The 23,894-nt window shown below is 45.7% G+C and overlaps 2 protein-coding genes across 2 annotated transcripts; both read right to left on the minus strand.

Annotated features, from left to right (window-relative positions):
* Positions 1–17,127: 17,127 nt before the first annotated feature.
* On the minus strand, positions 17,128–19,458 carry LOC136518939 (protein HYPER-SENSITIVITY-RELATED 4-like). The gene is made up of 2 exons (XM_066512622.1): positions 18,448–19,458; positions 17,128–17,517 (listed from the first exon to the last, which is right to left on the minus strand). Exons 1-2 carry the CDS (start codon positions 19,456–19,458, stop codon positions 17,128–17,130), a joined length of 1,401 nt encoding a protein of 466 aa, XP_066368719.1.
* A 2,140-nt stretch (positions 19,459–21,598) lies between these two features.
* Positions 21,599–23,639, minus strand: LOC136517212 (AAA-ATPase At3g50940-like). The gene is made up of 2 exons (XM_066510742.1): positions 22,499–23,639; positions 21,599–22,406 (listed from the first exon to the last, which is right to left on the minus strand). Exons 1-2 carry the CDS (start codon positions 23,474–23,476, stop codon positions 21,972–21,974), a joined length of 1,413 nt encoding a protein of 470 aa, XP_066366839.1. The 5' UTR covers positions 23,477–23,639; the 3' UTR covers positions 21,599–21,971.
* Positions 23,640–23,894: the final 255 nt, after the last annotated feature.

A 23,894-nucleotide genomic window follows, 5' to 3' on the forward strand; every position in this document is an offset into this window, starting at 1 on the left:
GACTATCGGCTCGTGGTGCGCCGACAGGTCCTTACCACTCGAATGGACCTTTTTTTTTAGCTCGTCTAAATCAATTTGCACACCGACTTATTTATCCTATTAGCAGTAATCCAAATCCTAAGAGGCTTATTCTATGGATATGCTATTCTAATATGACTAGGAGAATATTCCAGATAATTTAGAAAGAAATTAGACTATTTATATTTATAGTTATATGAATGAAACTATTTTAAATTAATTTTGATGAATGGTTTGACACATCGATGTGGACAGCTAAATACATGTTAGTGGATGAAGAGATAACTATCATAATTACATGTGCTAGTTGGCTATAATTGTAAGTTCCAGTGGATTATTGATGTGAATAGCTTACATGTTGAGAGAAATCTCTAGTAGCATTTAGCTTTATAAGAGTATATGATTCTATATATTATTTTTAATTCAAGGACGATACGTTGAAACTTGAAGCATGGTAAATTCGTAATGGTGGTGTAACACAAGTTTCGGCGTACTCAGGATGTTTTGTTTTTCTTTTTGTTTACAACAAAATTTTGGAATGGATCGTGAAAATCACGACACCAGCGGCATCGGCACAGGCGTAACAGAATTGGACTATGCCATAAAGGAAATCGTGGAGTTCAAATTAGATTATTTTCTTTTTACTCAAGAATTGTCTAGTCGTATTGTCTAGGACTCTGTATCGGCCCAGGGTATAAATATAGACCTCGGCTACTGTAACATTTTTCATCTCTCGATCAATACACAATCTATTTTCCAGCTTCACGCCATCGCACTAGGAGTAGGAGTAACGTAATTCTCGACGAGTTCTTCAGTAGGCTACATCATTTGGTCTCTTGCTAGATTTGATATTAATCAAAGTTATCGATTCTATTGTGTTTAGTGAGGCTGCATCTTATGATCCAGTGTTTAGTAAGGCTGCATCTTGTGATCCAGTCTGTGGTGATGCAACCAGCCATGTTTGTTTTCCTAGATGAGAATGAGCCAGCCTGTGGTCGAAGATCGCCGAAGAGTCGTCGGAGAGGGAGGGGAAGTCACCGCTCCGAGCTGGAGCCTACGTGCACTCAACGACGGGGTTGGCGACGGCGGGGAGGCTTTCACGATAAAGAAAAGGGAGGTGACGCTGCTCGTATACGATGCGCCTGCTACAGCTGAGCCCGACAGGAACGAAAGAATTTTTTGTTTCTCCAGAGCCGGGCCCAGTGGTGCTTTGAGGGGCGTGCCGGCCTGGCTCGTGGGTTGGTCCAAGCAAACAAATAGCCTGTGTTACACCCCTAGGCTCAATGGTCCATCTGGACCGGCAAACAAACACTCCTTTATTGATCCAACTCGTCACTCTTGCAAGTGCTCGTAAGGCTAAGGTGTGCGAGCATGCTATTTATAAGAGCATGGTGGGCGCGCACCGCAGCGCCTGCTTCGGCTTTGCACGTTAATGATTAATAGGTGGCTGCATGGCCCCATTATATAAGGTAATAAAAATTTCTTCGAGGTGCTGTTGTATGGAACGGTATGCAAGAGAGCATGGAACTGTCTGCAAGAGAATATTCAAAAAAATTTACCATGCTTATTTGACATCATTGAAGACTAAGTATATCATTTGAGCGGTAAGTATATCAATTAGCGAAGAAAAACATATACCAATAAGCAATTAAGCAGCATTAAGTCCATGGTGAGAAAGTCTCAATTGGATTACATTAAACTAAAATATGGTCTCAAACTACAGAGTACCTGAGACATGATATAGCAATAAACTAAAAATAGTCCTCTCGTTCTTTCTGGGAAAAGGCAAAATTATTCACTATGTTCTGACATGGATCTTCTATATAAGGTATTGGTGGAAGTTCACCAAGATACATACACTCACTCCGAAGTTTCGTTCGGGTTACTGCTTTCGAAGGTTGATTTCATTGCCTTCTCCAATGGCTGGGCCTAAACAAATGTTAAAATGTCAACTGGTCTCATGGAATGTTCAGATAGTGCTCAAATTCTTCTTCACCTTTTCTTAGGAGAGGTTTCCGAAGTATTACGATTTGCACAACGACAGAGTGTAGAATCTCTTCAATGTCCTGAAGATCCTGATGCAAAAGGGAAAAAGGCCTTACAGTTAGTACATGTACAAAGGAGTGGCAGCAACCTCAGATAGGTGAAAGAGCGTCACATATCTTTTCACTAACTACACACAATTTTGCCAATGCTGAGGCCATTGTTTTTAGTGAATAAAATAAAGGTATGGGAAAACTGCACTATAGGATAAGGAGGCAAGCTATACCACAGGAGTAATTCTACGGATCCAATATCAAAGAACCAATCACCAACAGAGGTAATTTTCTAAGTGAAGTTCACTGTTTTTATCTTTGTTTTCTTCTTAGAGACGACGCATAGATGTGCAGTTTTTAACTGGACGGCATAGATGTGAAGTCCATCAAGCATGGACACATGGAAGGATGTCCCCTTAACCCAAAAACCTCAAAAGAGCACAACAGAGCAAAGAAAAATGATTAGCACTTACTTACCGAAGGTCATGGCCTCTCGTTTCATTCTAATGCTGAGAGCGCATTGTAGCTGGCAAAAATTTTAGTTGGGTTACATAAAGCATTGAACTATGAACAGCTAGCAACATGTATGGTGTGATCTGAATCATTACTAAATCACATAAATATATATGTGGGAAGTAGAAAGAAGCATGAGAAGATGTGCTTTCCATTCCATTATCATTTAGGAGTTGGGACAACAAAAATATGTAAAGAAGATATGCGAGAGGGAGCCAGCCTCAGAACAGTCAGGTAACCACAGCATGCAATGGACAAACACCATCCTTTGCAAAAAATGGAAGGCTGTTGGCACCAATTTTGGCTCTAAATAAAACAATATAGATTGTCACATACTCACATTCTGTCTAGATGTTAAATACAAGTAATAGCATGCCTAGAAAGGAAACGAAACGAATGTATGTATATGAGGTTGGCTATAAAAGATAGTGCATACAAATATACACGATGAGTGAAGGCGTACATGCCAATATAGTGCATTTGTGCACATACAAATGATGCATAAATTCGGATAGTGAAATGTCAAAGATAATATTGTGGGTTGATTAATTAAATGGTTAATTAATATGAATTGTCAACCTACGTGTTGGTCATGTGTTGACAAAAATGAAAGGAATATTGTTAAGAAAAGAGAAGCAAGTGCGGACGCACATTTGCTTCTTAATTAGTCGATGAAACAAAATGGAATAAAGTACTTCATAGCTACGTGTCGTAACATGTGCACACGTGTATAAGATCACTGATGCCAGCAACAAAGCCATTCGTCTGTTCCAGCCATGAATGAACAGGCGTCGATATGATACGTGTCAGATTATATTCCAACCAGAGAAGCCAGAAAAACGATTATCGTTCTCTCTAATTACGGAAATTAAAAAAAAAGATAGTGGATGGCCCGCATATCATACAACCGTGCAGGATGAATTCTAGTGTGTCTTTTTATAAATCAGGCCGAGCGCCGACGAGTGAACTCCTGCACTGACCAGGTCCAAGCTTTGACACTGCACGTCCTCCACGTCGCGTGCGTGGAGCTGGAGTTCTGGCGCGCCAGCGTCGGTAGCAGCAAATTCGAAATCAAATTGGAAAGCGGCAAATCTCTGAACAACTGTTGTCCGCTTGGTTCTATAAATAGAGAGCCATAGCGGGCGTTCAAGACATACACACACCCGGCTCCCCGATTAGAAGTGCCGTTAGGCTGCAGCGCTGCTCATATACGCCGCTAGGCCGTGACAAGCGAAGCCACCGCTTGAGATCCAAAAGGTGCTCCTGCAACAAGTTGTTGCGCATCGTCCAGCAGGATCCGAAAGAAGGTGAGCGGTTATATGGCGCTTCTATGATTTCTCTCTTGGTCTCTGATCTTCACGGGACTTCATCAGCAACTCCTGTGATGTCTCCTGTTAAACGGCTGACTCATGTGGCTGCGGAAGAGCAGTGTACATGAATCTTACCCCGGTAAAAGGTAAAAGAAATGGTGATGGTTGCGCTATGTGCATGGGCTGCAAGCCCCGATAAAAGGTTGGCCAGCAGTGCCACGACCGCACTTTGCGCATGGGCGATATGCCCTGGTGAAGGTGTAAAAAGACAGCAAATATGCCTCGGTGAAATGCGGGTTCGGATGCGTTTTGACTCCATCCCATGGCTGAAAATTGGGTCGGACGCGCTTTGGCTCCACCTCGGTTATGTTCATGGTGAAAATTCGGTTGGACGCGATCTTGGCTCCAACCTGGTTAAAGGTTCATGGTACAAAATTGATGGACGCGCTCCACCCGATTCATGGTAAATTTGATATGGACGCGAATCGGCTCCATATCTAAACAAATCTACATGTGTTTTGGCCACGGCAACGCCGGCCCATTCTTATCATGCATCAAAGAAAATAAAGAACTCGCATGCTACTGCCACGAAGAAAGATCATGCATGGGTTTATATCAAATCAAAGAAACAATCATATGTGCAAATGAAATTATATCAAAGACAAGACATTAGCTACGTACTGCATATTTCAGTCCTACAGCTCATTTTACGTTCATGCATCAGCAACCCTCCATGAAAAATGGTCATGTACAAGTACACAAATGCTTGCATACAGCACGGCCATCATGTATCCTGTGCCAAAGTAGTGTCCATGGTTTATATCTTAACCAAATTACCAAATAAAACAAAGGGTTGCGCAGGTTACGTCCTGGTAGGCACCCTTGCATTTTACAACTCCCTTGCTGAAATTTGGTGACTAAATCAGGCAACATGCATGAAAATAAATAGAGTTGCTAGATTAATGCTACATGCTAATGGTCCTGCATATAGGCCTCTTTGTAGCGTGAATAAATAAACAAAACTTTGCCATATTGCACTTCTCCACGTAATGAATATGTTATGGTTATTAGTGCATTTCAATCAAATAAATAAACTGTGATATTAGGTCTTAGGTGTACTCATCCACAGCACCATGTTCCGGCCATCGACATGTAAATAGAAGTATATAATTAAAACAAAAGAACTTATACTATACATGCATAAAAACACGTCGGTTCACCACACAGTGACTGCTAGTGCATTCATGCTGCCGTGGAATCAAGTATTCCCCATCATGCATTAGATAAAATTACGTCGTTTTAAATTACGGCCAGACCATATTAAATAAACTAAATTAAATGATTTCTTCATATCATATCAAGTCCCATGTTATGATTGCCTATGCTAATCAACCTGCTGCAGCGCTTCGGTCAAATAGAATAACCAAAATGTCACAAATACGTAGACTTAGCTAGTTCAAATAAGCTCGGTCATATTCATCCATCATCATAATTTCTAATTAATTTGGATAAAATATCAATTATGCCCCATGTAGGCCCTCCAAATGCTATGCATCAAGGTTAACTTAGATCTAGCTCCTTAGTTAGACTGCACTCATATAAGGTTATGTCTGACAATAACAAACCAAATCAAATCAAATTAAATAGCATAGTGCATGTGAACCCTTGGTCAAATACCATGTCATGAGCATGTACGCCAACTTTGATAAAACAAATCAACTCCATGCGTCACGCGCTAGGTTTGGTGCAACAACATATCTTCTTTAATTTTGACGAGATAATTATCTTGTCTTTGCCCATACAAAATATTGCGCCATATGTTGAGTACATTTATAAATGTCAAACCAGGACCTCCATGATTCAACAAGACTATGTCAAATTTAGTCTTCAAGATAAGCCACGCCCATATATGATACAATGCACTATACATCATTCAAGAAATGATCATGACCAAGTGTAAAATATACACATGCATCCATCCGCGACTACAAGACTGAAGACTTTGTTCTCTTTTGTAGGTTGCAATAGGAAGCCATATGATATAATCTTATTTTTTATGTACTCATGTTGGAACTCTTAATCAGGAGTGTTCTCTTCGGAGATGTAATTAACATAATTTTTATGCAAATATAAAAATTATGGAAGTATGGACTTGCAATACCTATTCTTTTTCTTTTGTCCCAATTAAATTTAACCAAAACCAAATTTGTCTCTGCTGACACGGAGGCGGGGTCATAACTGCCCGTTTCCCCGCCATCAAAGGCACATACAGAAAAGAATATAGGTAGGAGGAGAGGGTTGTGGCGGAAGCCTTGAAGGAAACTGCATTAGATAGAACTCACTGCCTAAACCATTAAACCAAAACAATCAGCAACCTGAAGGTTGTCATGTCAAGTTGTGAACCATGAACAAATCATATAAATATGTGGGAAACTTGAAGAAGCATGAGAGGTCGTTCTTTATGTTTCGTTATCAATTAGGAGCTATGACAATAAAAAAAATCTGGAAAAGAAGGGAAGCAAGAGCTAGCCTTAGAAATAAACAAAATAGCATCATTCGATCTCTTGTAGTTGGGTAAGCACAACATGCAATTAAGAAATGGCATCCATTGCAAAAATACAAGGTGTGGGCACATACAAAAAAGAATAACATAGATAGGAGAGGGGTGTAGTGCCAAGTCTCGCAGGAAATTACATTGACATAACCCAGGAAGGGAATGCTATATGGTAAATAAATAGATCAGCAGTATATGTAGACCCATGATTAAATAAACAAATCAATTGTACATATAAATCCATGAACATGTTGTGAACCTTTCAAGATCATCAACCCATATTACCAAGTAATATGAGAAGTCATCTTCATCACAAGTTTTGCAACAGCAAATGTTTTCATCACCTTGTCACTTGACAGTGTGACCTGACTATATACGACCCATCCAAAAAAAACATTATGTTTCATATGCACAGAGCACCTAAATCTGTAGTTGTTGTGGCGAGCTGGGGCTAGGCGTATCGAGTAGCAGATTAGAGAGAGAGAGAGGCTGGTGATCCGGAGGTAGTGCGGCCGCGACGCCGAGCTCGGCGTCGCCCACGAACAGGGGGAGCGGGAGAGATTGTAGTCAATCTCCAGCTAGCTTTCTCATTAACCAACGTTTAGGCTTTATAGACTGAAGCCTAACAACCAGAGACTACGTCTAACAAACTGAGTAACAAACGGACTAACCAAAGATCCTAACGACTAGGAACGGCGCCGCCGTGGGCGCGGTGACCACGCACATCCCGCGCGTCTCGCGCGTCGCGCATGCTACTCCTTAGCCACTGCTCTGCTTCGTCCATAGGTAATCGTTGCCATCCATAACACTTCCCCCCCCCCCCCCCCCCGACAAACAGCTCGTCCTCGAGCTGGGAGCAAGGGTGCACCGCGCGGAACGTCTCAACGGGCTCCCATGGTGCGTCGGCCTCGGACAGACCCGCCCGAGGGGCCGGCACTTGGAACGGCGAAGGTGCTTGGAATGGCCGCAGAGGGCCTACTTGGACGGGATCGTTGATGCGGGCACCTGCAAGGAGCCGGAGGTAGGAGGCCACTGCGTCCATGCATGCCAAGGTGTGGTCTTGCCTTGCAAACCCAGGCCCCAGCTGGCCACGGGAGCCTGCCACCTAGTACTGGACGGAGCGATGGAACAGGAGAGGCCATACCCAGGCACCCCGAGAGAACTGGAGCTCACGGAGACGCGCGTCGTAGTGGTGCGAGACGTAGGCCTGGGCATGGAGAAGATGAGCGCACATCACGACGAGGGGTTCGTCCCGGCCATGGTCGGTGTTGCAGTCGGTGCGGACCTGCTGCTGGTGGATGACCCTGTGTTCTGCCGTGTGCGCCAGCTTGCAGACCTAGGAAAACGGGGTCGATGAGCGCGGCACGAAGACACGGCCGCCATAGAGGATGAAGCCGTAGCTAACGAGCCACGGGGCACCCCGACGGTCGGTGTTGAGAGCGTTGCGGATGGCGCAGATGTAGGCGGTGCCCACCAGCTCTTGGCGCAGCTCGACGGACCGCGGAAAGGGGGGCCTTGAGAGAGCGACCGCTAACACCTCATGGCTGTCGTGGCGGAACAAACCAGCCGCCACCGTGTTGAGGCGGCCGGCCCTGAATTTCACCCTGAAAACAAAACGCGACTTAAATTCGAGGGCGTAGGCGATGAAGCGCCGTCCTCCGAAGGCTAGCCTCCAGAGCTTGACCGCTGCACCGGAGTCGGCGTCGGGGACCCTGATGATGGTGTTGAGGTCACGAGCGCTGACAATGGAGTTTGGGAAACTGAAGGTCTCGGCGTCCGTGCTCGTCGTGGACGGTTGACCGAGCGCGATGAAATGCGCTTGCCAAGGCGAAAGCTGGATCAACTGAAGGAGGCCGCTGCTGTGGAAGGCCTTTGTCTGGTTCCACTCGCTCAGAGCACTGGAGCGGATGAACGCACAGACGAGCCGCTTGTCGTCGTCGGCGAAGAAATCCGAGCGGAGGCTCTACAGTGGTCCGTCGCGACCGGTCGTGTGGGCGAGCTGCCGGATCGTGGACAATGTCGCTGAAGAGGCGTGGACCAACACAAGGGCATCGCGGAGGATGAGGCCATCCACGATGTGCAGCGGCGCACCACTCGCAGTGACGAGCAGGTCGCGGAGGGTCTGGAGGTTGGCGGTGTCCTGACTTCCACGATGGAGGTCCCCGAAGAGGTTGAAGGAGGGCGTCAAAGGTGCGCTACTGCGTGAGCCATCTGCGGTGCTGCGAGACCGCGCACCCGCGACCGTGGTGGGGCGATCAAGTCGTGCTGGTGCGGCGTCGCGCACTGCGTTGAGACGGGCAGACGATGGAACGCCGAGGTGCGGCGAGGCCAAGCCCCGCCATAGGACGCGGCGGCGCTCCCGCCAGAAGGCTAGGCATGAGTCGTTGAAGTCCCATAGAATCGGCCCCAGCGTGAGGAGGAAAGTGGCGCCGAGGACCATGTCGTAGCTGTCGAGCGGGACGGAGTAACAGTCGATGGAGAACGGTTCCGCCCCGAGGCGGATGGCGACGTCGCGCGCGATGCCCTGGCAGGCCACTCGGGCGCCATTGGCCACGGTGACATGGCCGCCTACACTGGAGTGGAACGCGAGGCCGACCTGCCAAGCGACAATGGGATGGATGAAGTTGTGCGACGAGCCGGAGTCCAGCAGCGCGACAAACTGCTAGTTGGCGATGGAGAATTGCAGATGCATAGTCTCGTCCGTGCGGATCCCGGCCATGGCGTGGAGGGAGAGCACCGGGGTGGACACGGCCGGCTTGATCTCCCCTGTGTCAGGCGTCTTGGCGTCATCGGGAGCAGTGACCTCGAGGTAGAAGAGGTGTTGGCACTTGTGGTCAGGGGCATACTGCTCGTCGCAGCTATAGCAGAGGCCCTGGCGGCGGCGTTCCGCGAGCTCCGCCGGGGACAGACATCGGGACGGGCGAGGTGGTGGTCGTGATGCCGACGCGATCGCCATGGGCGGCTGTGCCGAGCCGGTAGGCGTGACGGTTGTTGGAGGAGGACAGATGACGGCCCGAGTGGTGTGAAGATCCTGTGCCGGTGGCGACAGCATAGCCGAACCGTCGCGCTCAGGGCCGCGCGCCAAGCTCCTTGCGTGCTGAAGATCATGTGGGTCGAGCAGCTCGACGTCGACCTGGATGGCATCCGGGAGCTGGCCGGTGAGGAGCACGTGCTGTGGTGGCGAGGGCCGGCCAAAAGGCACCAGCCGATCCGGAAAGGCCTCCTGGAACGCGTCGAGGGTGGCACGACATGGCCGACGCACCAATTCATCCAGGTGATTCACTGGGTAATGGCCCAAAGCGCTGATGGCACAACGTCTTGAAGAGTTCCCAGGTAAACGCGCCCACATCTCCCGCATCGCGTTGCAACTCGTAGTACCAATGCTGGGCGACCCACGTCAGATGGAAGGAGGCCAACCAGATCTTGTCGCAGTCCCTGGTCCGCTGCGTGCGGAAAAATTGGTCGCACTGGTGCAGCCAGCCCAAGGGGTCATCGGCGCCGTCAAACGTCGGGAAGGTGAGCTTGAGGACCCCTGGAACACCGGCAGCGAAGGGCATCGGGTTGGCGTGGTACTGCAGTTGTGGCACCAGACTGGTTGAGGCGAACGACGGAATCGGCGACGGAGAGGGCACAAGCGGTGCCGGACTGCTGCCCGCTGTGGTGACAAACACTGGGGCAGTCGGTGGTACCCGAGGAATGCCACCGGAGCCAGAAAGGGCGTCCGAAAGGCATGGTTGGGGTGCCGCCGGCAGTGATGGCCAGGTCTCCACCGCGGTCAGCCGAGTAGCCAAGTCGTCCATCAGACGCTGGAGGTCGTAGACGGCGTTTGTAAGGGCGTCGAGGGCGAAGGCGGGAACGACGGTGTTGGGGGCGATGATTGCGGATGCGGCAGCGGCGGAAACGGAAGCAGGCTCGGGTCCTGGCATATCCGATACCAGATGTTGTGGCGAGCTAGGGCTAGGCGTATCGAGTAGCAGATTAGAGAGAGAGAGAGAGGCTGGTGATCCGGAGGTAGTGCGGCGGCGAGGCAGCGACGCCGAGCTCGGCGTCGCCCACGAACAGGGGAGCGGGAGAGATTGTAATCAATCTCCAGCTAGCTTTCTCATTAACCAACGTTTAGGCTTTATAGCCTGAAGCCTAACAACCAGAGTCTACGTCTAACGAACTGAGCTAAGAGCATCTCCGAGAGTTCCCTAAATATTTTCCTAAACCTGGTTTTTAGCAAGATGAGAAAAACCCCCTCTCCAACAACTCATAATCCATCCTGCTAATCTTTTAGAACTTGGGAAAAGTCACCCTGTTCCGCGTAAAGTTACGTGCTTCCGAGTTGAGCATATCTTCTCTCTCCCGCGTGTGTTTGTCGACTAATCTAAAGATGGAAGGGCGTGGAAAGAATAAAGAGTAGGAAAGGGTTCCTGATGCAAATGTATAAGAGAGAAAGAATATTTAAAAGTGGTTAGGATAATTTAGAAATAGTATATGATTCCTGATTAAAATTGTCTTCTATATTTTAGGAGTTGATTATTAGAAACTCTTGGAGATGGCCTTCTTTATTCCTTCCAATATTTTTTTAGAAGTTGTAAAACTTTATGTTTTTAGGAAAAAAATATTGGGTACTCTTGGAGATGCTCTAACAAACTGAGTAACAAACTGACTAACCAAAGATCATACAGGAATGAAAGCGAATGTAAGTCTTCTGAAAGATAGTAGGCTTCTCCAAGAATCAATAGAGGTATGACAGGAGAAAAATAAAAACTCTGGCATCTTAACTGAATAGATGGACCAGGAAAATAGTTACAAAAAAGAGGCACATGGCCAAAGGTGAAGCAAGGAGGGCGAGGAAAGCATGAACACAATCCAGCAGAGGCATAGCCATGGCCGATAGCAATGGAAAGGTATGCTCCTCGAGAGGGGGAGGGGAGGGGATCAAGGGTGGTGGGTGGCTTCCTCTTCAGCGGAGGAGGAGCAGCACTGCAACTAAGACCCCTTGGCATGTTGAGAACCGGATGCCCCGTTTTATTACGTGTAGAATAGGGACGTAAATAGTGGTGGAGGCTCTCAGGGTGGGGGATTAATTTCTGTGTGCACGAAGGTTTAGCTTATATAACCAAAAGGGAAAAAATAGTAACGAAGCTGATAGTTGCCAATTTTGAGCATAGGTATATGAAAGGGAAAAAATGATCATCTAGTGCAAGTACCATGACCAATGGAGCAGGTTTTGCGATCGCAGAAAGGAATTGTGGTGCCAATCATAACTCCGTACAAAACCTACAGAAATTGATCCTGTACTAATCTCAAGAAGCATTAAGCACGCACTAAAAGAAAAAAGAACGCATAGGCTATTTGAGGCATATAAATGCAGGGGAATTCAGAAAACGTGAACTCACATGCTTGAAGCGAATGAATATAGATCCTGGGAAGGCAGGCCTGAAGATGGGCAGTTACCTGTTGAAATTAAGTAGCAGTATGAAATAGCATTAATTATCTTGCGAATATGAAAATCTATAGCTGATGGCAAAATTACCCATTGATATTGATTGACAGATCTGTTCAGTACCATTTGAACTGACTGCAGCGCACTGATCAAAACACAATAATCTGCTGTCACCGGTTAGAAACCTCCATCTATCACTAATGGAAGATAAATCACCTGTTACCTGAGGCAGTAAATAGGCAAGTAAGCTTGGATTAACAGGACCTAGCACACAGGTGTATAGGCGAAGCAACATTGAAATCTATGTCCGGATTAGCACAAGCAGAACCTATGCAGCTGTATCAGGAAAAGAACATAATGCTACTACCCTCTTGCAGAGTTGCAGTAGCACCTTTGAAGGTTAAGGAAAGGAAATGAATTTTACTTTGTTGTACCAGCAGTTTGTAGAGTTCAGATTGAATCGATGTGAATGCTGAGCTGAATACATTAAACAAAAACCGAGAAGGATATAAGAACGTAGCATCATATAGATGTCGAATAAGCAAATGGCTCTGTGTCCGAAGCAAAAAGTGAAGGACATTGCAAAAAGAACTTTGTTAGGAGAGAAAAACAAGGAGAAAGAAATGCATCTGTACCTTGAGGCCTAGCAGCAGAATCATTGGGAACCATGGAGAAGCAGCGGCACGAGCGGATACTGGGAAGGGCAACAGGCCGAGGCACGAGCGAAGCGGCAGCGATGCAGCCCACGCGAAACGGCCACCTGGTGAAGCGGCGGCGGAGTCGATGCGGATGCGTGCACGGTGGACGGAGCCCTCTCTGCCCAAGCACCCCTGGTATGAACGGCCGTAGCATCGCCGGAGACGATCTGACAAACGGCGGGCGGCGTGGCGTGGAACATGAGCGGATGGAGAGGGCGAGGAGCAGAGGAGCTCGGAACAGAGAGATGCGGTGCGTGGTTGTTTACCGGTTTCCACGCAACGTTGTAGCACTGACACGTGGGCCGTGCAGGTTGGAGAACGGGCGCGGAGGCTATCGCCGGCCTCCCATGCAGTGTCTGATGCCGTTTTATTACGCGTAGAACAGGAACCTGAGGCCCTCAGATCGCTCCAATTATTATTCACGGTTGAGGGGTTGAAGGGTATATATGACAGGTGTGATGCAGGCATTGGAAGTTTACACGCGGATGCCCTGGCCGTCGTCCAATTTATCCCTCGTTTATAATTAAAAATAATTATTATTATATTATATCTTATGAGCGTGCGCGTCTAAAAGATTTCAATATTACACATATAACCTTTATAAGAAATACACCTAATTTTTTTTATGTGACATACCCTTTTGTAAAATTATAATTTGTATATCTATTACAATACTCAGATCTATAATTAAAAAAGTTTGACCTCTTGAGAAATGAGAATCACTTATTTTAGGACTTATGGAGTATTTTCTTCTATATTTCTACATTTAAGTTTACAAGTAAGCTGTTTAGACCTAAAATAACCTAAAAATTAAAATCATTTAAATTTATGGTTTAAAATTTTAGCAAAGACAACATTGAGCGATGTCCATCAGCAAATACCGCCATTAAAGAGTGTCCTATAGCCAATTATCGAACAAATAAAGTAATTTTTCCTAACTAAGCAACTATGACTCTACATCTTCTGAATACATAAATACTTATACGTATTAAATATGTGCCTAAAATATATACTATTTTTTTATCTAACTATCAATAAATAACTAACCATACAGAAAAAGAAATAAAAAACACATCCGTCCACTAATGTCGCGTGTCCGTTTGTGGTTGGGAGCTATCGGCCCTGGAATGCCGATTACTATGTCGGCATTGATAACACCCACGTCGACGGATGCCCGTACTATGTGAGGCCTCCTATCGGCAATCCAAACACCAACAGGATCGTATCGGCTCCTGGAACGCCGATAGACTCTTATCGGCTTTTAGTTCGCCGATGGACACCAATATGGAATTTTATTATTAAAGCTTAAAGATCTACAATTAATTATTAAAATAATATTATTTAAAAAAATCTTCTCTCAACTCCCAGTCAAAAAAACAATCTAATTGTGTGGAAATATACACACATACTCCACATATCAACCTTGAATCTGACGAAAAAAAAATTCTTCTCTCGACTCCCTGTCAAAAAAAAACAATCTAATTGTGTGGAAATATACATACATACTCCACATATCAACCATGAATCTGACGATGGAAGCACGTACGAAGAAGAAATAAGGATGTGATCCCCAAATATATAAAATATATAAGAGAGAAAGATAATATAAAAATAGTTTAAGCGAGTAAGAAATTACCTTCTATTTTTAAATTATAAGGGCTTTTCTAGACATATTATTTTTAATACACATTTAGACATAGTGTATATTTAAATGCATAGCAAATATTATGAATAAAAAAGTCAAAACATCTTAATTTGGATAGAGGGGGTATTTTTATAAGCGAGTTTTGTACCCAATAAATATGCTCCTAACTTTTTTTAGGCACTTAGAAAACTCATTGGTTTACTAATTATTATTTTTGAGCTATTGAAGATGGTCTTAATAAGGACGTAATGTTCATATTTTTTGCACTATGTGCTTTTAGTGTTTGTTTGCTATAAAACTCTAACTCCAGACAAACAAAATTCGACTATAGCTTCTTTGATGAAATAGTTTTTCTTCTGGCTCCAGACTTATTGTTTAGAAAAAAAAATATTTAGAAAAATGGCTTCGCCTTGTTAGTAAAAAAAGTGAATGTCCATAATCTTCTTATTTCTTCTTCTTCTTCTTTACCTTATCCTCTCCCACACCATCACCACACGCCTCCTCTTCTCTTTATTCTTCCTCATCATGCGCCTCCACCGCATGTGCCACCGTCTCCTCGTGCTACATCGTCATCTCCCCGACCTATGTTGTGCCGCCGTTCCTCCAACCCATGCCTTCGTCAGTCTCGCCCCTCCCCACGCCATCTCCTCGCATACCACCATTGTCGGCCCACCCCTTCCCGTCCCTCATTGGCATGTGCCGCCATCGCCCTGCACCACGTCAGCCCACCCGCGTCGGGGCAAACCGGATGTCGGCCGTATGGTGGGCCCATAGGATTGAGAGGGAGTCGAGCAAAGCTACTATTCTTAGCTTCTCCTCACTTCTCTCAAAGTGATTCTCGAAACTTCTTAAACAATGGGGGGCGAGGGGGCGGTTTGGTTGCCACTCATGCGTACCTGGTCGTAGAGCGCTACCAAATGCGCCCTTAATATGATGTATCTAGTTTTGAACCTCTTAGTTGTGAAAGTGCTGCCTTCGTCATGCCTTATGAATATTGAAATCACTGGAGATTACAATGGTCGAACCTGATTCTCTTGTGTTTGCATAAATCAGAAAGCTTCATTAAACATAGTTTGTTCCACTTTTTTTTTCTTGAACACACGAGAACTGCGTATTGTTTTCATTAAAGAAGAAAAGAGAAAAAATGGTCTCTTCAATTCATAACGAAGTTTCAACCATGTTACATTAGTGCAATGTGGATTAAAAATACTCACCATGTAAGATCCACATAGCTTTACCTTTTCTTTCCAGTTAACTTATGAACCCAGGTAAGATGTGTCTCAGAATTAGTCTCCTACAGCCTTTGAATCGTGTCATTTCCCATTCAGAGCTTACATTATGATGAACAGAATGGCACTGATACATTGCCATTGCTGGTAATCGGTGCATGAGGAGCCATTCAAAAATAATTCAGAAAGTGCATATAGTTTGAGAAAGTGAAATTGGTATTCTGGCGAGTTGAAATATTTATTATCTAGCTGGTTCTGGTTGGTCTCTTAAAATAATGCCCTGCACTTTAACTTGTGACTTGTAAGATATCTGGGCAACTGGCAGATGATCTACACTATGTTCAATTTTTTTCTTAGCTGCTTAGGATCCATTGTAGCAGCTGTTTTCTGGCTCTAATCTTACAGATTGAAGGTATGAGCTCATAAGTCATAACTGAGGCTTTCACTTAGAAGGTATGAGCACCTATTTTGTACAATTAAGTATAGTTACATCTTATGTGGTCTGTTTACTCTGAAGCACATGAACTTCTCACCCGATGAAGAGAAAGGTACCAGGTGTCCAGGTTATACCCGATATTTATTAAATAAATAAATAAAAATATAGTTAAGGTGCAACATGATTTTGTAGTGAAAGGAATCAGTATACTCTTTCCTTGAACCACAATTCGTCTGGTGTAAGCAGATACCAAAGTTTAATATATTCCATGCGAAGGCTTCATTACTACTTTATTTACTGCCTGTACTGCTGTAATAATGTTACACAATTGATGCATTATTTCACTTGTTCAGGCAAGTAACATGAGGGATATTCCATGTTCTACCCGCAACTGCTCTTGGGTCTGTTTTGTGTAGTTAGCTTCTGACACAAGTTTTAAGAGCCAATCCTTTGGGATCTTGTGCAATGCTGCTGTTAAAAATGAGGTATGGCAAAATTGGGCTTAAAAATGTTCAGCTGGTGATTACAGTCCATTCTGTATTTTTCTTTCTTCAGGTATTAGAAGAAATTGTTCCTTCGTCTTTTTACTTGAATTACCATTTCAGCCACCAAAAGAGTACTTCAGGAAGGCACATCTGTAGCACTATATTTTTTTTTTCACTACTCTGTCTTATTCCTCTGGAGTTTATGATTGGCGAACTGCTAAGTATGACACGAAATATAAGGCCGTTTTTTAGTTTTCACATGCACTCGAGCATCATGTGCCTGGCACTGTACTGCACATTTTTATGTTAGTTCGAGCGGTTCGGCTGATGGTTTTTGCGGCTAATAAGCCGATTGATGTTGTTTTGTTGTGAGAGGAAAAACAATGTACCATGGTTGATAAGCCGGGCTGATAAAGCACAAAGAGCTATACATTTTTGTGGAGCCCAGAACATACCTTTAAAACATGCATGTACCTATGGGTCCGCCCCTGACTGAACTGTGTATTAAATCTTTGTTGCAATGTCAAGAATCTTAATAAACTATAAGAATCTAAACAGAAATATCACTCGAAAAAAGGTTCTCCATAAGTCAAAACTCAAGAGTGACAGTCAACAATAATACTCTTGACCATATTTTTCTTTTTTTTTCTGATACTACCTCATTTACATACGCAAAATTTGGTTGAGACCATCGTTGGTTTGTGACTTTCTATTACCCCTGTGTTTTCTCTGAGTATTGGTGTTGGTCTCTGTCACATTTCTTCATAAATTAATCTCCATTCTCATTTGCATCCTTGCTCTGACCAGATTGTTTCCTCTTCTCCTTGAGGAACTCAAGGAGATCCTCAAGTACAACATCACTGTTGTCGTTCCTCATCAGAACCTCAGCAACCTCCGCAGGTGAGACCATTACCTCCTGTATAAGCTGCTCAATTTCTGGGTACATGGCATGATTTTGAACTGAGTGGTAGTTCCTTGCCAGTATCCGGAACGACTCTGGGGTGCAGTACCCCATGTGGATGTGCATGTCCATCCTTCCAGGCCGCAGTAGCGCTGGGTCAAGCCGCTCCCTGTAGTTGGTGGTGAAGACGATGATCCTCTCCTCCCCGCTTGTCGACCAGAGACCATCAACGAAGTTGAGCAGCCCAGATAGCGTCACCTGCAGTTCACCAAAATTGCCAGCAGCGTTGGTAAGAAACTAAAGCTGCCCAATCGACAAATGCATGGTATTTACTAGCTCTGTTCACAAATATTTAACATATTTGACACTGCACGGATTTTGATGATTATCTTTGACCACCAATTTCTTCTAGAATAATCCCTCTGTCCAGGAAGGACAATTCTAGTTTTGGTCTGAGTCAAACTATCTTAATTTTGACTAATAAGTTTATAGAAAACTGTATCTACATCTATGATTTCAAATACGTATATTATGAAAGATATATTCATGACAAATCCGATGATATATATTTAGTATGATAAATAGTACTACTTCCATCCTAAAATAAATTAACTTCTAGAGTTGTCCTAAGTCAAACTATTTTGAGCTTGAACATTTAAAACAAACACCAATATTTATGACACTAAATTAGTATCACTAGATACTTTATGACATGTATTTTCATGATGTATTTATTTGGTGCCATAGACGATGTTATTACTATTTCCTATAAAATTTGTCAAACTTAAGGTAGTTTGATTTTAGATGATTCTAGGGATTGATTTATTTTGCGATAGAGGCGGTAACATCTTTTAATATAAATTTAGTCAAACTTAAGAGGTTTGACTTGAATATTATTTTAGAATTGTATTTTTTTTTTGAGATGGAGGTAGTATGATCTTAAAATCCTTAAAATACCACGCGCTTCAAAACTAAACAATGCAATAGTATATATAGTAGTTATTAATGTTTGTAGTTTATAAGGTTTGGCCAAATCTTATCCTAAACGACAAGTTTTTGTGACCAGAGCTAGTACTGTAAATAGTTTGTGGCAATATATGATTCTAGATGAAGTGCTGTAAATAGTTTTGTGGCTATATATATGATTCTAACTGGTGGATGGAAATGGAATAGCAACATCATGCTAACCTTGTCGTCGTCGTCTTCTCCTGCAGACGCAGTGGGCCTGGTGGCACGCCTCTCGCCTTCATCCCGCTGCTGCAGCTCAATGCTGCAGTCAATGTCTTCAACCACGAGAATGGAGCGGTTGCTGGTCCCGACGAGCAGCCTCCGGAGGTCGGAGTTGGACTTGACCTCAGTGAGCTCAAGGTCGTAGATGTCAAACTTAAGGAAGTTGGCCATGGCGGCGACGAGGCTGGACTTGCCGGTCCCTGGCGGGCCGTAGAGCAGGTAGCCCCGCTTCCAGGCCCTGCCGATCCTCCTGTAGTAGTCCTTCCTCCTGACGAACCTCTGGAGGTCCTCTATGACGGAGGACTTGAGCTTGTCGTCCATGGCGAGCGTGTCAAAGGTGGAAGGGTGGCGGAGGTCGACAGCGGTCCAGGCGTCGTACTCCACCATGTGCATCTTGAGGCTCCGCTGCCGGTCCTTGATGGCCTTGGCCGTGGCGACGACGTGCGGGAGGTAGGACCCCAGGGCCTTGTCCTTGTGCCTCCTGTGGAAGCTGACCTCGAACGACTTGGCCTCCGGGCGGCCGGCCTTGTCGCGGCCGGCGGCGGCGGCGCCTGCTGCCCTGGATGCTGCGGCGTCGCGGGAGACGACCAGAGTCCAGGTGTAGTCGACGCCGTCGTGGGCGTCGACCATCTCCTCCCCCTGCTCCATCCCCACGGTGATGCCCTGCGCGTCGTCGACGCGGCTGGCGCGGAGGCGCGGCACGTCGGGGGTGACCCGGGCGGCCAGGTACGTGCGCGCGGCGTCGTAGAGCTGGTTGGCCGACAGGCCCTCGGCCTCGTCGATGACCACGGTGTGCCGCGACGAGACGCGGGCGCGGACGCCCCGCGCCGCCGCGCGCAGCAGGTCCCCGACCTCGTAGGGCAGCAGCTCGCTCACCACGGTCCGCAGCAGCATGACCGCCGCCGTCGCCGACGCGGCCATCGTGATGTACCTCTCGTAGCTCCCGCTCCCGCTCCCGTCCGACGACATTGCTGGCTGTTTGCTGGGTGGAGGCGGCCGTGTGTGGTTTGTTGGTTAGATTGATACACACGACACGACACGACACGAGGTGGCCGGCGGTGAAGCTTGCCTAGCTAGGGCAGCGATGGGTTTTGACTGTTCAGATCTTTCTTCAGGTACAACAAGACGAATCGTAGTAGTATGGGTTATGGACATCGTATTGTACGTGTGTTTGTGTGTGGAAAGAAAGAAAGAAAGGGAGATGCATGTGGACAAGCTGCCTAGTCACGTCACGGGTGGGTTTTGGGAGGGGTTAACAATTGCGAACCAGTTTTGGAACTGAACGGGATACACGTGTCGGGTTAAGGACAAACGAACGGCACTCAGAGGGTTCAGGAACGGCCGTGCATCCTCCCATCCATGTGTAGATGTGCATGCATGCATGTCCATCTCCGCTCGCTGACCAGAGATACCATCACCAATAAACATGGCTGATTTGTTCTAGACGTGGATATACAACGTGTAGATTCAAAGCTGCGGTGTTAAATTTTGAAGCACTGCCTTCGTCCCGAAAGAATTAATTCTAGATGTATTCTCGTTGACGTAAACTAAATATGTAGATAAAGTATTATTGCTTATAACGTTAAATAGGTACTTTACAAAAATACAGCATGTTCAATATGTAGATCTACTCATGTGGAGTCCAATGAAATTGGATTTTCCATTTCATGATTTTTCTGTGATTTACTATGTTTTTTTTAAAATTCAGTCGAAATAAATAAAAAAGAAAAAGACAAAACTACATTTGAAAACCATTTATAACTGGTCATGAAGGTAAAACGAATAGTTTTAAAAGTTCGGAGAGGTGGTTTACTCGATTTTAGAGTTGGGAGGAAAAACAGATTTTCGTAAAAATTGAAGGTTAAGCAGTCTGGGCCTTCGTCTGTGTTCCCGTAGCCGGGCCTACGGCTTTGCTACCAGGCTCAGGCCCACAGCCCGCAACGGGGTAAGCAGGAGGCGGTCGCATCGGCGTCGGCGTCACCGCTAACCGGCAGCGGTGCCAAACTCCTCTTTTCCCCTCGGCGAACCCCCGCGAGGCGCCACGTCAGCGACACCAGGACCAGCTGACCAACCAAGGATGCGCGCAGGTGGTGTCGGAGCAGGAGCAGAAGCGGGCTGCGGGCGGGGTACAGCTCCGTCGTCCTCGTCCCGCCGCGACGTGTACGCCATGCCCGAGAGCTGTGCCACGATTTCTAGGTAAAAACACCTTCTCTTATTAGATAGATGCATTCCGATCGTTAGATGAGGGGGTCAAATTTGGGGAATCAAGAACGCACCACGGCTGCTATAAGTGGATGACTGTTTGGTTTTGGTTCCGAGCAATCCAGCTTTCTAATTGCAATTGTATATAAGTGGCCGGCTGTGGCCCGCTAGTCAAAGTTGCCTTTGACGGCGCAATGGCGTGCTTGCTTCTGTTTATGTTCCTGTCCTTGTGTCCTGACAATAATGAGACGAGCTGTGCCTAATCTTGCTTATTTTCCAACATTTTTTTTCCTTACCTAGGCTTAGGTATCTGAACCAACCCACCAGGTGGTTGAGCTCCGGCCGTCTTGTTCTTAATCGTTACTATTCCATCTGCTTTTGTAAGAATTGTATATTTGTATGTCTTCTGTTATGCAATGGGAAATGGAAGACCCCTCGTTTCGGTTACGGGGAAAAGGTATATATAATTCCATATTGATGTTGCAGATTCCTATACTCAATGTTGAGACAGCACATACAAATCAATTTCCGTGGATACACAATGTTAAGTATCGGGACAATGCTTTAGTCATCAAACAATCACACATTTGCCGGTGGAACGCCAGTATCACCAGCCTATCTACACGTGTAATTCTGTATGCACACTGTTTGGCCAGCGTTAAACTGCTAATAGCTTTCCACTTATTGCCTTCCTTTCCTTTCTTTCTCCTTTTGAAGGGAATTTGCCTGGGATTTTATTGTCTCTATTATCTTATCATCCTTGTGGCCATTTGTGGTTAAATTAGCATATTTTGTTTTCACTTCTGGAGATCTACAAAATCATGGAGCACAGCACTTCTAGAATAACAATTAGTACTGCTTTACACTTTCCAAGGTGTGCATTTGCAAGGCAATGGCATGTTTGCAGTTTCATGTAAATTTTCATATGGATTTTGCATATCTGTAACTCTGCATACATGCTACTAAACATGTACTAACAGAACTCTGCAGATGCACTGCAAGTACCAGTACACCTCATTGATCCAAAAACACAATGTTGACAATATGCAAACACTCACATACGCCAATGGATCCCCTGTAGGATCTATCAATATGAAACACGATATGCATTGCTTTCATCTTCTTTCCTCTTCGTGAAGGAATTGCATTGGGTTTTATTTTTTTTCACTGTCTTGTTGCCTTTCTCCTCATCCAGCTGGTTATTTGCTTCCTAGTGTTCAGTCTTGATCTCAAACCGCTATTTTCTTTCATCTTATTTCTGGAAGGAATTACACTGGGTTTTAATTTTTGTCATTATCCTTGTCATCTTTCTTCTCATCCAGCTGGCTATTTGCTTCCTTGTGTTCAGTCTTGATCTCATTGGCATCCTTCATTTTTGACTTCAGGAATTCGACAAGATCATGGAGCACAACATCAGTGTCATCATTCCTCATCAGAACCTCAGCAACCTCTGCGGGTGTTACCGTCACCTCCTTGATCAGTTTCTCAATCTCTGGATACGTGTGATGGTACTCGATGGAGTGGTAGTTGTTGGCAAGGATTTGGAAAGACTCTGGGGTGCAATACCCCATGTGGATGTGCATGTCCATCCTTCCAGGCCGCAGCAGTGCCGGGTCGAGCCGCTCCTTGTAATTGGTTGTGAAGACGATGATCCTTTCCTCACCACTTGTTGACCACAGCCCATCAACAAAGTTGAGCAGTCCAGACAGCGTTACCTGTTCAGAAAGTCCAAATTCTTGTCAGGAATAGTGAGGAAGTGGTGGAATCGAGAAGAGACAGGGTTTCTACATTGAAAGTTAGTACTCACCTTGCCTTCCCCCTTGTTTTGTTCTGTAGAATTTGACTCCTCATGTCCCTCACCCTCCTCCCGTTGTTTCAGTTCGATGGTGCAGTCAATATCTTCAATCACTAGAATGGATCGGTTGTCCATGCCAACAAGAAGCCTCCTGAGGTCTGAGTTGGACATGACCGCAGTTAGCTCGAGATCATATATGTCAAACCTGAGATGGTTGGCCATGGCTGCGATTAGGCTTGACTTCCCAGTCCCAGGTGGACCATACAGCAGGTACCCCCTCTTCCATGCCTTGCCAATCTTCTTATAGTAATCTTTCCTCTTCATGAACCTGTTAAGGTCATCGATGATGGACTGCTTCAGCTTGTGGTCCATGGCAAGCGTGTCGAATGTAGATGGGTGGTGGAGGTCAATCGGGGACCAATTCCCGTACTCAGTCATGTGTATCATTAGAGTTCTCTCCTGGGCTTTAATGGCCTTGGCTGTGGCCAAAATGAATGGGAGGTACGATCTGAGGGCTCTGTCCTTGTGCTTCTTGTTGAAGGTCAACTCGAAGAACTGGGACTCGTTCTGACTGCCGTTGAGGGAGTCATTTGAGTTGTTGTCTTTGCAGACAAGGCACCACTTGAACTCCGTGCCTTCATAAACATCCAGCATCTCGTCGCCGTCATCCATGCTGACCATCATCTTGTCGTTCTCGTCCATGCTGCTGACGCGCAAGCGCTGCTGGATGTCGGTGTTCATGCGTGTGGCGAGGTAAGTCTTGACGGCGCAGAAGACGTGGTTGTTGCCGAACCCGTCGTTCTTCTTCTCGACGACGATGGTGTGGTCCGACGTCGTGCGCGAGCGTAGGTAGCCGAAGCCGGAGAAGAGCAGCTCGGGCGGCACCACCTCGTTCACCACGCTGCGCACCAGCATCATGGACGCGGCGACGGACGCCGCGGTGGTGAGGGCCTTCTTGTAGGACTCGAAGGCCTTGTCGTAGGACGCCATGGTGGTGAGCTGTGAGTTCTTGCCCCCTACTCTTTTTGCCTATTCTTGCTCTTGGATCTTGGTGTGGAACAGTGAGTGGTGTGAGAGGGTGAGGCTGAATTGCTTTCTTGCTAAGGAAGGAGAGTAGGAGGAGAATTTGGGTGCGGGCTGGGGATGGCTGGCTTTTAAAGGCGTGCCTCGTGAGTGAGTTGGGAGGGGTGAAGTGATGGATGACAAGTCTAAAAGGAATAAATTATATCACTATGCTCCTCCAAAGAATAGATTATATTAGTATGCTCTTCCAACTCCCTTGAGTGCGGTCTTGGTCAGAGAAGGGAAAATGGGCGTCACATGCATTACCACATAGCCGGACCTCTGTCCAACTGTGAATAATAAATCTCTCTTTTGATTAGTTAGGGTAAATAATGGAGGCCTTTGA

The sequence above is a fragment of the Miscanthus floridulus genome, chromosome 17 (genome assembly GCF_019320115.1).
Source record: "Miscanthus floridulus cultivar M001 chromosome 17, ASM1932011v1, whole genome shotgun sequence".
Taxonomy (NCBI): domain Eukaryota; kingdom Viridiplantae; phylum Streptophyta; class Magnoliopsida; order Poales; family Poaceae; genus Miscanthus; species Miscanthus floridulus.